Source organism: Hylobates moloch, unplaced genomic scaffold (assembly GCF_009828535.3).
Source record: "Hylobates moloch isolate HMO894 unplaced genomic scaffold, HMol_V3 SCAFFOLD_5, whole genome shotgun sequence".
Lineage (NCBI taxonomy): Eukaryota > Metazoa > Chordata > Mammalia > Primates > Hylobatidae > Hylobates > Hylobates moloch.
In genome coordinates, this window is record NW_026652280.1 from 76,502,270 (window position 1) to 76,512,775 (window position 10,506).

At 47.6% G+C, this 10,506-nt stretch overlaps 1 protein-coding gene across 3 annotated transcripts in view; it reads left to right on the forward strand.

Moving 5' to 3' along the window:
- ZDHHC5 (zinc finger DHHC-type palmitoyltransferase 5) overlaps positions 1–10,165 on the forward strand; it is a 34,214-nt gene extending 24,049 nt beyond the window's left edge. For all 3 annotated transcript variants that reach the window (XM_032152932.2, XM_032152933.2, XM_058438702.1), the window contains exons 7-12: positions 1,037–1,128; positions 2,188–2,320; positions 4,904–5,027; positions 5,742–5,854; positions 7,548–8,407; positions 8,847–10,165. In XM_032152932.2, the coding sequence (XP_032008823.1) occupies positions 1,037–1,128; positions 2,188–2,320; positions 4,904–5,027; positions 5,742–5,854; positions 7,548–8,407; positions 8,847–9,012 (1,488 nt within the window). In that variant the 3' untranslated portion in view covers positions 9,013–10,165. The remainder of the gene's footprint in view (positions 1–1,036; positions 1,129–2,187; positions 2,321–4,903; positions 5,028–5,741; positions 5,855–7,547; positions 8,408–8,846) is intronic.
- Positions 10,166–10,506: the final 341 nt, after the last annotated feature.

The following is a 10,506-nucleotide window of genomic DNA, read 5'->3' on the forward strand; positions in this document are numbered from 1 at the left end:
GGGTTACAGGCGTGAGCCACAGCGCCTGGCCTAAAATATATTTTATAACAAAATAATGTCTATCTCCAAAGAAAGTCTTGGATGGTTTGGCACCATCACCTGAAATATCAGTTGAGAGATCCAAACCAAACTGAAACTAGACAATATAGCATAAAGAATAAGATGATAGTTTTTCAAACAATACTCACCATAGAACTTGGTATCCAAATGATAGTATTCTTTCTTTAGTTTGTCAAAAATTAATAGATTTTTAAATTTAAAGTGTAGCAAGACATATATGTATATGTATATATATGTTCATATGCATATAAATATTTAAGATCTTCCTGAAAAAAAAAAAAGAATAGAGGCCATTTCTTAGTTAACAGACATTTACTATATGCCCACTGGATACTGGAGAATTTAGGCTCTGAGTTTATAGAAACAATGAAAGACTTGGGCTAGCCCTCAAGAAGCTTATAGTGCAATGATTTTTGTGCATATAATAGTAGCTAACCTTAATTGCGATCTTGGCTCACTGCAACCTTTGCCTCCTGGCTTCAAGCAATTCTCCTGCCTCAGCTACCCAAGTAGCTGGGATTGCAGGTGCCTGACACCACGCCCGGCTAATTTTTATATATTTTTATAGTGGAGATGGGGTTTTGCCATGTTGGCCAGGTTGGTCTCTAATTCCTGACCTCAGGTGATCCACCTGCCTCAGCCTCCCAAAGTGCTGGGATTACAGGTGTGAGCCGCCACGCCCAGCCCTTAATTGCTTATTCTTTATCTTAGTTTTCAATATTTAGAAAGCTATCCCATTTTACATGAGGAAACTGAGGTTTTGGGTCAGCAACCATGACGTAGACCTAGGATTTGAACTAAGGACGCTGACTGTAGATTCCCTGCTCTTAACCGTAACATATATAAATTTCTTGTGTTTTACTCATTTGCATATCCCTCAGATAGTGAGTGCACAATAATTTATAATAGATTTGTATTTTGGCCTTTGGAAGTCAAGGTCTCATCTTCTAACCTGGTATTTTGTTCCTCCCTCTAGGTTACGGGTAAATTCCGGGGAGGTGTGAACCCCTTCACCAATGGCTGCTGTAACAATGTCAGCCGTGTTCTCTGCAGTTCTCCAGCACCCAGGTACACCTATCCCTTTGGTCTAGTGTTTACCATTGGTCAGAACTTTTATCTTCTTTGGGTTTGTTCTGGTAAAGGAGGGGTCTGGTGGGAGACAGCCTTTAGGAAGGGTTCTCTATCTTAGAATGGTTAGTACCCACTCTATCTTAGAATGGTAAGTACTCTATCTTAGAATGGTAAGTACCTACATGCCCATCCTTTAGTGCAGTGGTCCCTAACCTTTTTGGCAGCAGGGACCAGTTTCATGGGAGACACTTTTTCCACAGATGGGGGCTGAGGTGGGGTGGTTTCAGGATGAAACTGTTCCACCTCAGATCATGAGGCATTAGATTCTCATGGCTGGGTGTGGCGGCTCACACCCAGCACTTTGGGAGGCTGAGGTGGGCGAATCACTTGAGGTCAGAAGTTCGAGTCCAGCCTGGCCAATATGGTGAAACCCCTTCTCTACTCAAAATACAAAAATTAGCTGGGCAAGGTGGCAGGCACCTGTAATCCCAGCTTCTTGGGAGGCTGAGGCGGGATAATTGCCTGAACCCAGGAGACAGAGGTTGCAGTGAGCTCAGATCACACATACAACCCTTGCATGTGTAGTTTACAACAGGGTTCTAGGGTTTGCGCTCCTAAGAGAATCTAATGCCTCCGCTGATCTGACAGGAGATGGAGCTCAGGTGGTAATGCTCACTGGCCCACTGCTTACCTCCTGCTATGTGGCCCAGTTCCTAACAGGCCACGAACTGGTACTGGTCTGCAGCCCAGGGGTTGGGGACCCCTGCTTTAGTGGACATTGTGAATTCCATTGATATTTTTCAGGTATTAAGGCAAATCTTTGAGAATTGAGGGTGAATAAGATACACTCTAAAGTGCTTTCCTTGAGCTAGGTATCTGCTCACAAAGGCCTAGTCCTGCTGCAGTCCTTCACAGAATCAATTCTGTTTATTGCTAAGTAAGTGATGGCCAAAACTGTAATTACTTTTGTACCAACCTAATAAAAATGCTTTACACAAACAGTAGATACTTTAAAATAAATGAATGAAAGCTCTCTCTCTCTCTCTCAACACTTAGGTATTTGGGGAGACCAAAGAAAGAGAAGACAATTGTAATCAGACCTCCCTTCCTTCGACCAGAAGTTTCAGATGGACAGATAACTGTGAAGATAATGGATAATGGCATCCAGGGAGAGCTGAGGAGAACAAAGGTGAGGAATTTAGGGAAGTCAAGCTAGATAACATGGAAGTCTCACCCAAGGCAAAGAGATGGAAGCTTGCTTTAGTTTCCTTTTTTTTTTTGAGACAGAGTCTTGCTCTGTTGCCCAGGCTGGAGTGCAGTGGTGCTCACTGCAAACTCTGCCTCCCAGGTTCAAGCAATTCTCTTGCCTCAGCCTCCTGAGTAGCTGGGATTACAGGTGCCCACCACCTTGCCTGGCTAATTTTTGTATTTTTAGTAGAGATGGGGTTTTGCCATGTTGGCCAGGCTGCTCTCGAACTTCTGACCTCAGGTGATCTGCCCACCTCGGCTTCCCAAAGTGCTAGGATTACAGGCATGAGCCACCGCGCCTGGCCCATATTTCTTATAGTGTTTATCACTTACTAATTTGTGTTAAAATTACTTAAATACAAATCTTGTTTTCTACATTAGATTTTTTTTTTTTTTTTGAGAGGGAGTCTTGCTCTGTTACCTAGGCTGGACTCCAGTGGTATGATCTCAGCTCACTGCAACCTCTGCCTCCCAGGTTCAAGCGATTCTCGTGCCTCAGCCACACGAGTAGCTGGGACTACAGGTATGCACCACCACGCCTGGCTAATTTTTGTATTTTCAGTAGAGGTAGGGTTTTCCTATGTTGGCTAGGCTGGTCTCGAACTCCTGACCTGAAGTGATCCAACCCCCTCAGCCTCCCAAAGTGCTAGGATTATAGGTGTGAGCCACTGCACCCGGCCCTACATTAGACTTTAAGTTCATTAACAATAGAAAATGAATTCATTCATTTCCATGTCTTCATAGGACTTAATAGCTTACAGCTAGATGGTAGGAGCTAAACAAGTAGGTGTTGGTTTAAATGGGCAAATAAGTGACAGAATTAAAACATTTTTTGAGACGGAGTCTCACTCTTGTCACCCAGGCTGGAGTGCAGTGGCGCGATCTCGGCTCACTGCAAGCTCCGCCTCCCGGGTTCACGCCATTCTCCTGCCTCAGCCTCTCCGAGTAGCTGGGACTACAGGCGCCCGCCACCACGCCCAGCTAATTTTTTGTATTTTTAATAGAGACGGGGTTTCACCGTGGTCTTGATCTCCTGACCTCGTGATCCGCCCGCCTCGGCCTCCCAAAGTGCTGGGATTACAAGCGTGAGCCACCGCGCCCGGCCTAAAACATTTTTTAAACCCTTTCTTCTGCCAGGTACAGTAACTCATGCCTATAATCCCAGCACTTAGCGAGGCTGAGGTTGGAAGATCACTTGAGTTCAGGAGCTCAAGACCAGCCTGGACAACATAGCGAGACTCCATCTCTAAAATAGACTAAAATAAAAAATAGAAAATTTTTCTGGCTGGGCGTAGTGGCTTATGCCTGTAATCCCAACACTTTGGGAGGCTGAGGTGGGTGGATCACCTGAGGTTGGGAGCTCGAGACCAGCTTGACCAACATGGAGAAACCTTGTCTCTATTAAAAATACAAAATTAGCTGGGCATGGTGGCACATGCCTGTAATCCTAGCTACTTTGGAGGCTGAGGCAGGAGAATTGCTTGAACCCAGGAGGCGGAGGTTGCAGTGAGCCGAGATCGTGCCATTACACTCCAGCCTGGGCAACAAGAGCGAAACTCCATCTCAAAAAAAAAAAAAAAAGGCCGGGCGCGGTGGCTCACGCTTGTAATCCCAGCACTTTGGGAGGCCGAGGCGGGCAGATCACGAGGTCAGGAGATCGAGACCACGGTGAAACCCCGTCTCTACTAAAAATACAAAAAATTAGCCGGGCGTGGTGGCGGGCGCCCGTAGTCCCAGCTACTCGGAGAGGCTGAGGCAGGAGAATGGCGTGAACCCGGGAGGCAGAGCTTGCAGTGAGCCGAGATCGCACCACCGCACTCCAGCCTGGGTGACAGAGCGAGACTCCGTCTCAAAAAAAAAAAAAAAAATTTAGCCAGGCGTGGTGGCACATGCCTGTAATGCTAGCTGCTTGGGAGGCTGAGGCACGAGAATCGCTTGAACCTGCGAGCCAGAGGTTGCAGTGAGCCGAGATCAAGCCACTGCACTCCAGCCAGGGTGACTGAGCAAGACTCCATTTCAAAAAAAAAAAAAAAAAAAAATTTTCTTCATCTAATACTATACCCAAACTGATTCTTGTGCCTTGTCTTCCAGTATAGTTTAGAAATATATGATAGGCAGTGGCTCATGTCTATAATCCCAACACTTAGGGTGGCCAAGGCAGGGTGGTATTGCTTGAGGCCAGGGGTTCAAGACCAGCTTGGGCAACATGGCGAGACCCCCATCTCTACAAAATAAAGTAAAATAAATTAACTGGGTGTGGTGGCATGTGCCTGTAATCCCAGCTACTTGGGAGGCTGAGGTGGGAGGAGCACTTGAGCCTAGGAGTTGCAGGCTGCAGTGAGCCATGATCATGCGTGCCACTGTACTCCAGCCTGGGCAACAGAGTGAGAGCTTGTCTCAAAAAAAAAAAAAAAAATACATGAGAATTGACTCCCAAATACCTCTCTCTTATACCAATTTAATACTTCGAGTTGCCATAATGCTCAGTTTCTAAATCTGATTTTTCCTCCCTTCATCAATCCAGTCTAAGGGAAGCCTGGAGATAACAGAGAGCCAGTCTGCAGATGCTGAACCTCCACCTCCTCCTAAGCCAGACCTGAGCCGTTACACGGGGCTGCGAACACACCTTGGCCTGGCTACTAATGAGGGTAAGTAAGGGCTGCCTTGATTTGCAAGATACTAGAACTAGGGGCAGGATTGAGAAGGTTGCCTATGAGCTGTAGAAGACAGGCAAGGGCTGGGAGATATTACTCGTGTTGTGACTTTAAACACCCAACAGTTGGTACTTGTGACACTTTGCAACTGAAAGAGAAGAGATGCCATTTAGCTATTGGCAGTGAATGGGACTTTTGCCGGGAAAATGGTCAGCCTCTAGGCAGACCAGAGAACATCACAGGACCTTTTTGGTGCATTTACCCACCCTGATTTCTGGGCTGGTGTGAGTCTTTAAAAGTCTTGATTTCAGCGAAGGGTATATCTATTCCTGCCTTGTCGTACTTAAGGACAAGGTAGGCAGATAAAGTGAACAACTCATGGACTAGACGCAGTGGCTCACACCTGTGATCCCAGCACTTTGGGAGGCCAATGCAGGAGGATTGCTTGAGCCCAGGAGTTCAAGACCACCCTGGGCAACATAGCAAGACTCTGTCTCTACAAAAAATTTAAAAAAATTAGCTGGGCATGGTGGCATATGCCTGCAGTCCCAGCTACTCAGGAGGCTGAGGTGGGAGCCCAGGAGTTCAAGGCTCCAGTGAGCTATAATCTTGCCAGTGCACTCTAGTGTGGACAGTAGAGTGAGACCCTGTCTCTTAAACCAAAAAATCGCTTGTAAAGTAGTGCCCCCTTGGCCTTTTTTCTTGCAGATAGCAGCTTATTGGCCAAGGACAGCCCCCCGACACCTACCATGTACAAGTATCGGCCGGGTTACAGTAGCAGCAGTACGTCAGCTGCCATGCCGCATTCCTCCAGCGCCAAGGTACTGAGTACTTTAAGAGGTGGGGTAATAACATGCCAACTGGCCGGGCACAGTGGCTCATTCCTGTAATCTCAGCACTTTGGGAGGCCAAGGTGGGCAGATCACAAGGTCAAGAGATTGAGACCATCCTGGCCAACATGGTGAAACCCCGTCTCTGCTAAAAATACAACAATTAGGCCAGGCGTGGTGGCTCACGCCTGTAATCCCAGCACTTTGGGAGGCCGAGACCGGTGGATCACAAGATCAGGAGTTCAAGACCAGCCTGGCCAATATGGTGAAACCCTATCTCTACTAAAAATACAAAAATTGCCAGGCACAGTGGCTCACGCCTGTAATCCCAGCACTTTGGGAGGCTGAGGCAGGTGAATCATGAGGTCAAGAGATTGAGACCATCCTGGCTAACATGGTGAAACCCTGTCTCTACTAAAAATACAAAAAAATTAGCCAGGCGTGGTGGCAGGCGCCTGTAGTCCCAGCTACTCGGGAGGCTGAGCCAGGAGAATGGCGTGAACCCAGGAAGCGGAGCTTGCAGTTAGCCGAGATCACGCCACCGCACTCCAGTCTGGGCAACAGAGCAAGACCTCATCTCAAAAAAACAAATAAATACAAAAATTAGCTGGGCGTGGTGGGGGGCACCTGTAATCCCAGCTATTCGAGAGGCTGAGGCAGGAGAATCACTTGAATCTGGGAGGTGGAGGCTGCAGTGAGCCGAGATTGTGCCACTTCACTCCAGTCTGGGTGACAGAGTGAGATTCCGTCTCAAAAAAAAAAAAAAAAAAAATGTAGCTGGGCATAGTGGTATGCACCTGTAGTCCCAGCTACTTGGCAGGCTGAGGCAAGGAGAATCGCTTGAACTTGGGAGGAGAATTGCTTGAACCTGGGAGGCGGAGGCTGCAGTGAGCCAAGATCCCACTGCTGTATTCCAGTCTGGTGACAGAGTGAGACTCCATGTCAAAAAAAAAAAAAAAAAAGGCCAAGCACAGTGGCTCAAGTCTGTAATCCCAGCACTTTAGGAGGCTGAGGCAGGCGGACCACCTGAGGTCAGGAGTTTGAGACCAGCCTGGCCAACATGGTGAAACCCTGTCTCTACTAAAAATACAAAAATTAGCTGGGCATGGTGGCGGGCGCCTGTAATCCCAGCTACTCGGGAAGCTGAGGCAGGAGAATCATTTGAACCTGGGAGGCTGAGGTTGCAGAGAGCCAAGATTGCACTATCACACTCCAGCCTGGGCTACAGGGTGAGACTCTGTCTCAAAACACACACACACACACACCCACCCACCAACTGTTATGGGAAAAAAATAAGATTGGGGAAGGAAAGGCAGAAGGGAAGAGAAGAAAACAAAGGACATTTCACTAATTGTTGGCATTCGTGGAACTGAATCTCCTTGATACTGTGTCCTTCATCAGACTGGGCAATATAGCATAATAGATTAGTGCTCGATCCAAGTTTATAACCCAGTTCTGCCCACGGGCGAGATGCTCAACCTTTCTATGCCTTGCTTTCTGTATCTGAAAATGAGACGATATTTGCCTGAATTCAGTTTTTCTTGAGGGATTAACCCAGGTAATGCATGGAAAAGTTCTAAGCATATTACTGGCACATAATTCTCTTTTTGACCAACTCCTTGAGCTCTGGGGTCTAGCTTGTCACAAAAGAAGCACTAAGAGCCTGCTTTACTTTCTTCCTCAGTTGAGTCGTGGGGACAGCTTGAAGGAGCCAACCTCAATTGCAGAGAGCAGCCGTCATCCCAGCTACCGCTCAGAGCCCAGTTTGGAACCAGAGAGCTTCCGTTCTCCTACCTTTGGCAAAAGTTTTCACTTCGATCCACTATCCAGTGGCTCACGCTCCTCCAGCCTCAAGTCAGCCCAGGGCACAGGCTTTGAGCTGGGCCAGTTGCAATCCATTCGTTCAGAGGGCACCACCTCCACCTCCTATAAGAGCCTGGCCAACCAGACACGCAATGGAAGCCTGTCTTATGACAGCTTGCTCACACCTTCAGACAGCCCTGATTTTGAGTCAGTGCAGGCAGGGCCTGAGCCAGACCCACCTTTAGGCTATACCTCTCCCTTCCTGTCAGCCAGGCTGGCCCAGCAACGGGAAGCTGAGAGGCACCCACGTTTGGTGCCAACTGGCCCAACACACCGAGAGCCCTCACCAGTCCGTTACGACAATCTGTCGCGCCACATTGTGGCCTCTCTCCAGGAGCGAGAGAAGTTGCTGCGCCAGTCACCCCCACTCCCAGGCCGTGAGGAAGAACCAGGCTTGGGGGACTCAGGCATTCAGTCAACACCAGGCTCAGGCCATGCCCCTCGTACTAGTTCCTCCTCAGATGATTCAAAGAGATCACCTTTGGGCAAGACTCCACTGGGACGCCCAGCTGTCCCCCGTTTTGGCAAGCCAGATGGGCTCAGGGGCCGGGGAGTAGGGTCCCCTGAACCAGGCCCAACAGCCCCATACCTGGGCCGATCGATGTCTTACAGCAGCCAAAAAGCCCAACCTGGTGTCTCTGAGACAGAAGAAGTGGCCTTGCAGCCATTACTGACACCCAAGTAAGTATTAGTACTATCCTGACCCTTAGATAATTTCAAATTAGCATACTGCTCTGCAAAAGCTATCAGGGCTTCTGTTGTACATCCTAATGTAGGTGGACCCGGGGGTATTCTGGTAGCTCTTTATTTTCACTTTGACTCTACCTGACTTCATGGGCAATTCCTGTTAAGAGACTGAAGATTAATACTTTTTCCATAATGCTATCTTCCTAAAAGTATTTGCTTGGGAGTAAGTACATGTGATAGCTGTTACTAGAGAGTAGTAGTAAATAGGAGAGATTGGGAATCAGGCTTATTTTAAGCAGGGCAATAAAGGGGAACGTTTGGGTAAGAAAGTATGGATATAGAAAAGAACATCATTTTTTTCTCTGAACCTTTGAAACTGTCTCCGACCTTTTGTGTCCCATTTCCTGACAACTGCCTCGTCTCTTCTTTCCAGAGATGAAGTACAGCTGAAGACCGCCTACAGCAAATCCAACGGGCAGCCCAAGAGCTTAGGCTCAGCCTCCCCTGGCCCAGGCCAGCCACCTCTCAGTAGCCCCACGAGGGGAGGAGTCAAGAAGGTGTCAGGGGTTGGTGGTACCACCTATGAGATTTCGGTGTGAGCCTTCGGCGCCTCCCCTCCCCAACGCCTCTGCGCCTACACCAAAGGGCCCCAGGTGGCCACCTTCCTTCCCTCAAGGGGCTCCCCTCCTGTGCATGGACGTTTTTTAAACCACCGATTCCAAGAGGATGAGGAGTGTTTTCTAAAATGCAGTGGGCTTGGGGAGTCGGAGACTTGGGGCCCTGAGACTGGGGTAGCAACCCCCCTTTTATCTTTTAAAACCTTCCCTTCCTTGATCCCTGGACCAGACTCAGTGGACATTTGTGCAATTGCTCGCCCTGGAGGGAACCAGATCATTTTTAAACCAGAAATAATTTTTTTTATTATTGTTACGGATTCTATTTTTTTCCTCTTCTGCGTTACCAGGTGTGTGTGTACATATAATATATATATATATATATTATAAATATCAAAGAAATTATATATCTATCCTGGGATGGGAAAATGAGGGAGGGATACATATACAGAGGGGGATCTTACTCTTCCCGTTCCTCGGACCAGCAGGAAAAGAGGGGAGAGTCAGTCTATTCCCTGTGGTTCCCTCTCATTTGTCCCAGTTACTAACTAAGGAAATAGCATCCTCTGCTGGTGCTAAGTATGATCAGGAAGAAGCCTGCGGAGAGGCAAGTCTGGGATTTTGGTCACAAGAGGGAAGGACTTGGAGAGGAGAGTTAGTTTTCTAGGCTCATTGGCATTTAGTTTTCCTAGGAAAGGGGTCAAAACTTAAAGACACTGGTGGTGGTGGGAGATCAGGAAAATAACTTGGCCTAGCTTAAACAATATTGGATAATCCCCTCCTTGGGGGGAGGGATTAGAGTGGGCTCCTACTGGCCCCTTGGAGCCTCCCCTAGCTTACACAGTTAACTTGATTTTAAAATCCAAGGCCAGGAGAGAAGAATCCAAAAAGCAATATTTTTCACCACATGCCAAAAACGGGGGATAGAGAGAAGGAGTGGCAGGTCTAGGCCCCTCCAATTGTCCCTTGGGGGTTACCCCTCAGCCCACCTCACTATGGTGCTGGTTAGAGGGGATACCTGGGTTCTAACCTCTAAATAGGGGAGATCCCAGCCTCCACAAAGAGGCCCTTTTATTTTTTATTCTGATTAGCCATTTTAAACCAACGAGGAATAAAAAGAAATCCTGATCTAACCAGCGCCCCCTGACTTGTGTTATTTTGTCTGGTTGAGACAGGGTGAACGATCTCTGGTGGGAAGTTATCAGTGACAACCTCATAAACTTCTCTGGTCCCAGCCCATCTTTAGGCAAGACTATAATGAAATTAGCCACTTAACAACTAAAAAAAAGAGACCCAGTGCGGTGGCTCATACCTGTAATCCCAGCACTGAAGGAGGCTGAGGCAGGAGGATCACTTGAGCCCAGGAGTTCCAGACCAACCTGGGCAACATAGAGAGACTCCATTTCTAAAAACAACAGGTCCTGTTTTTATTTGGGTGATTTAATTCAAAAATTCCTGAAAAAAGGTCTCTTGAAATCA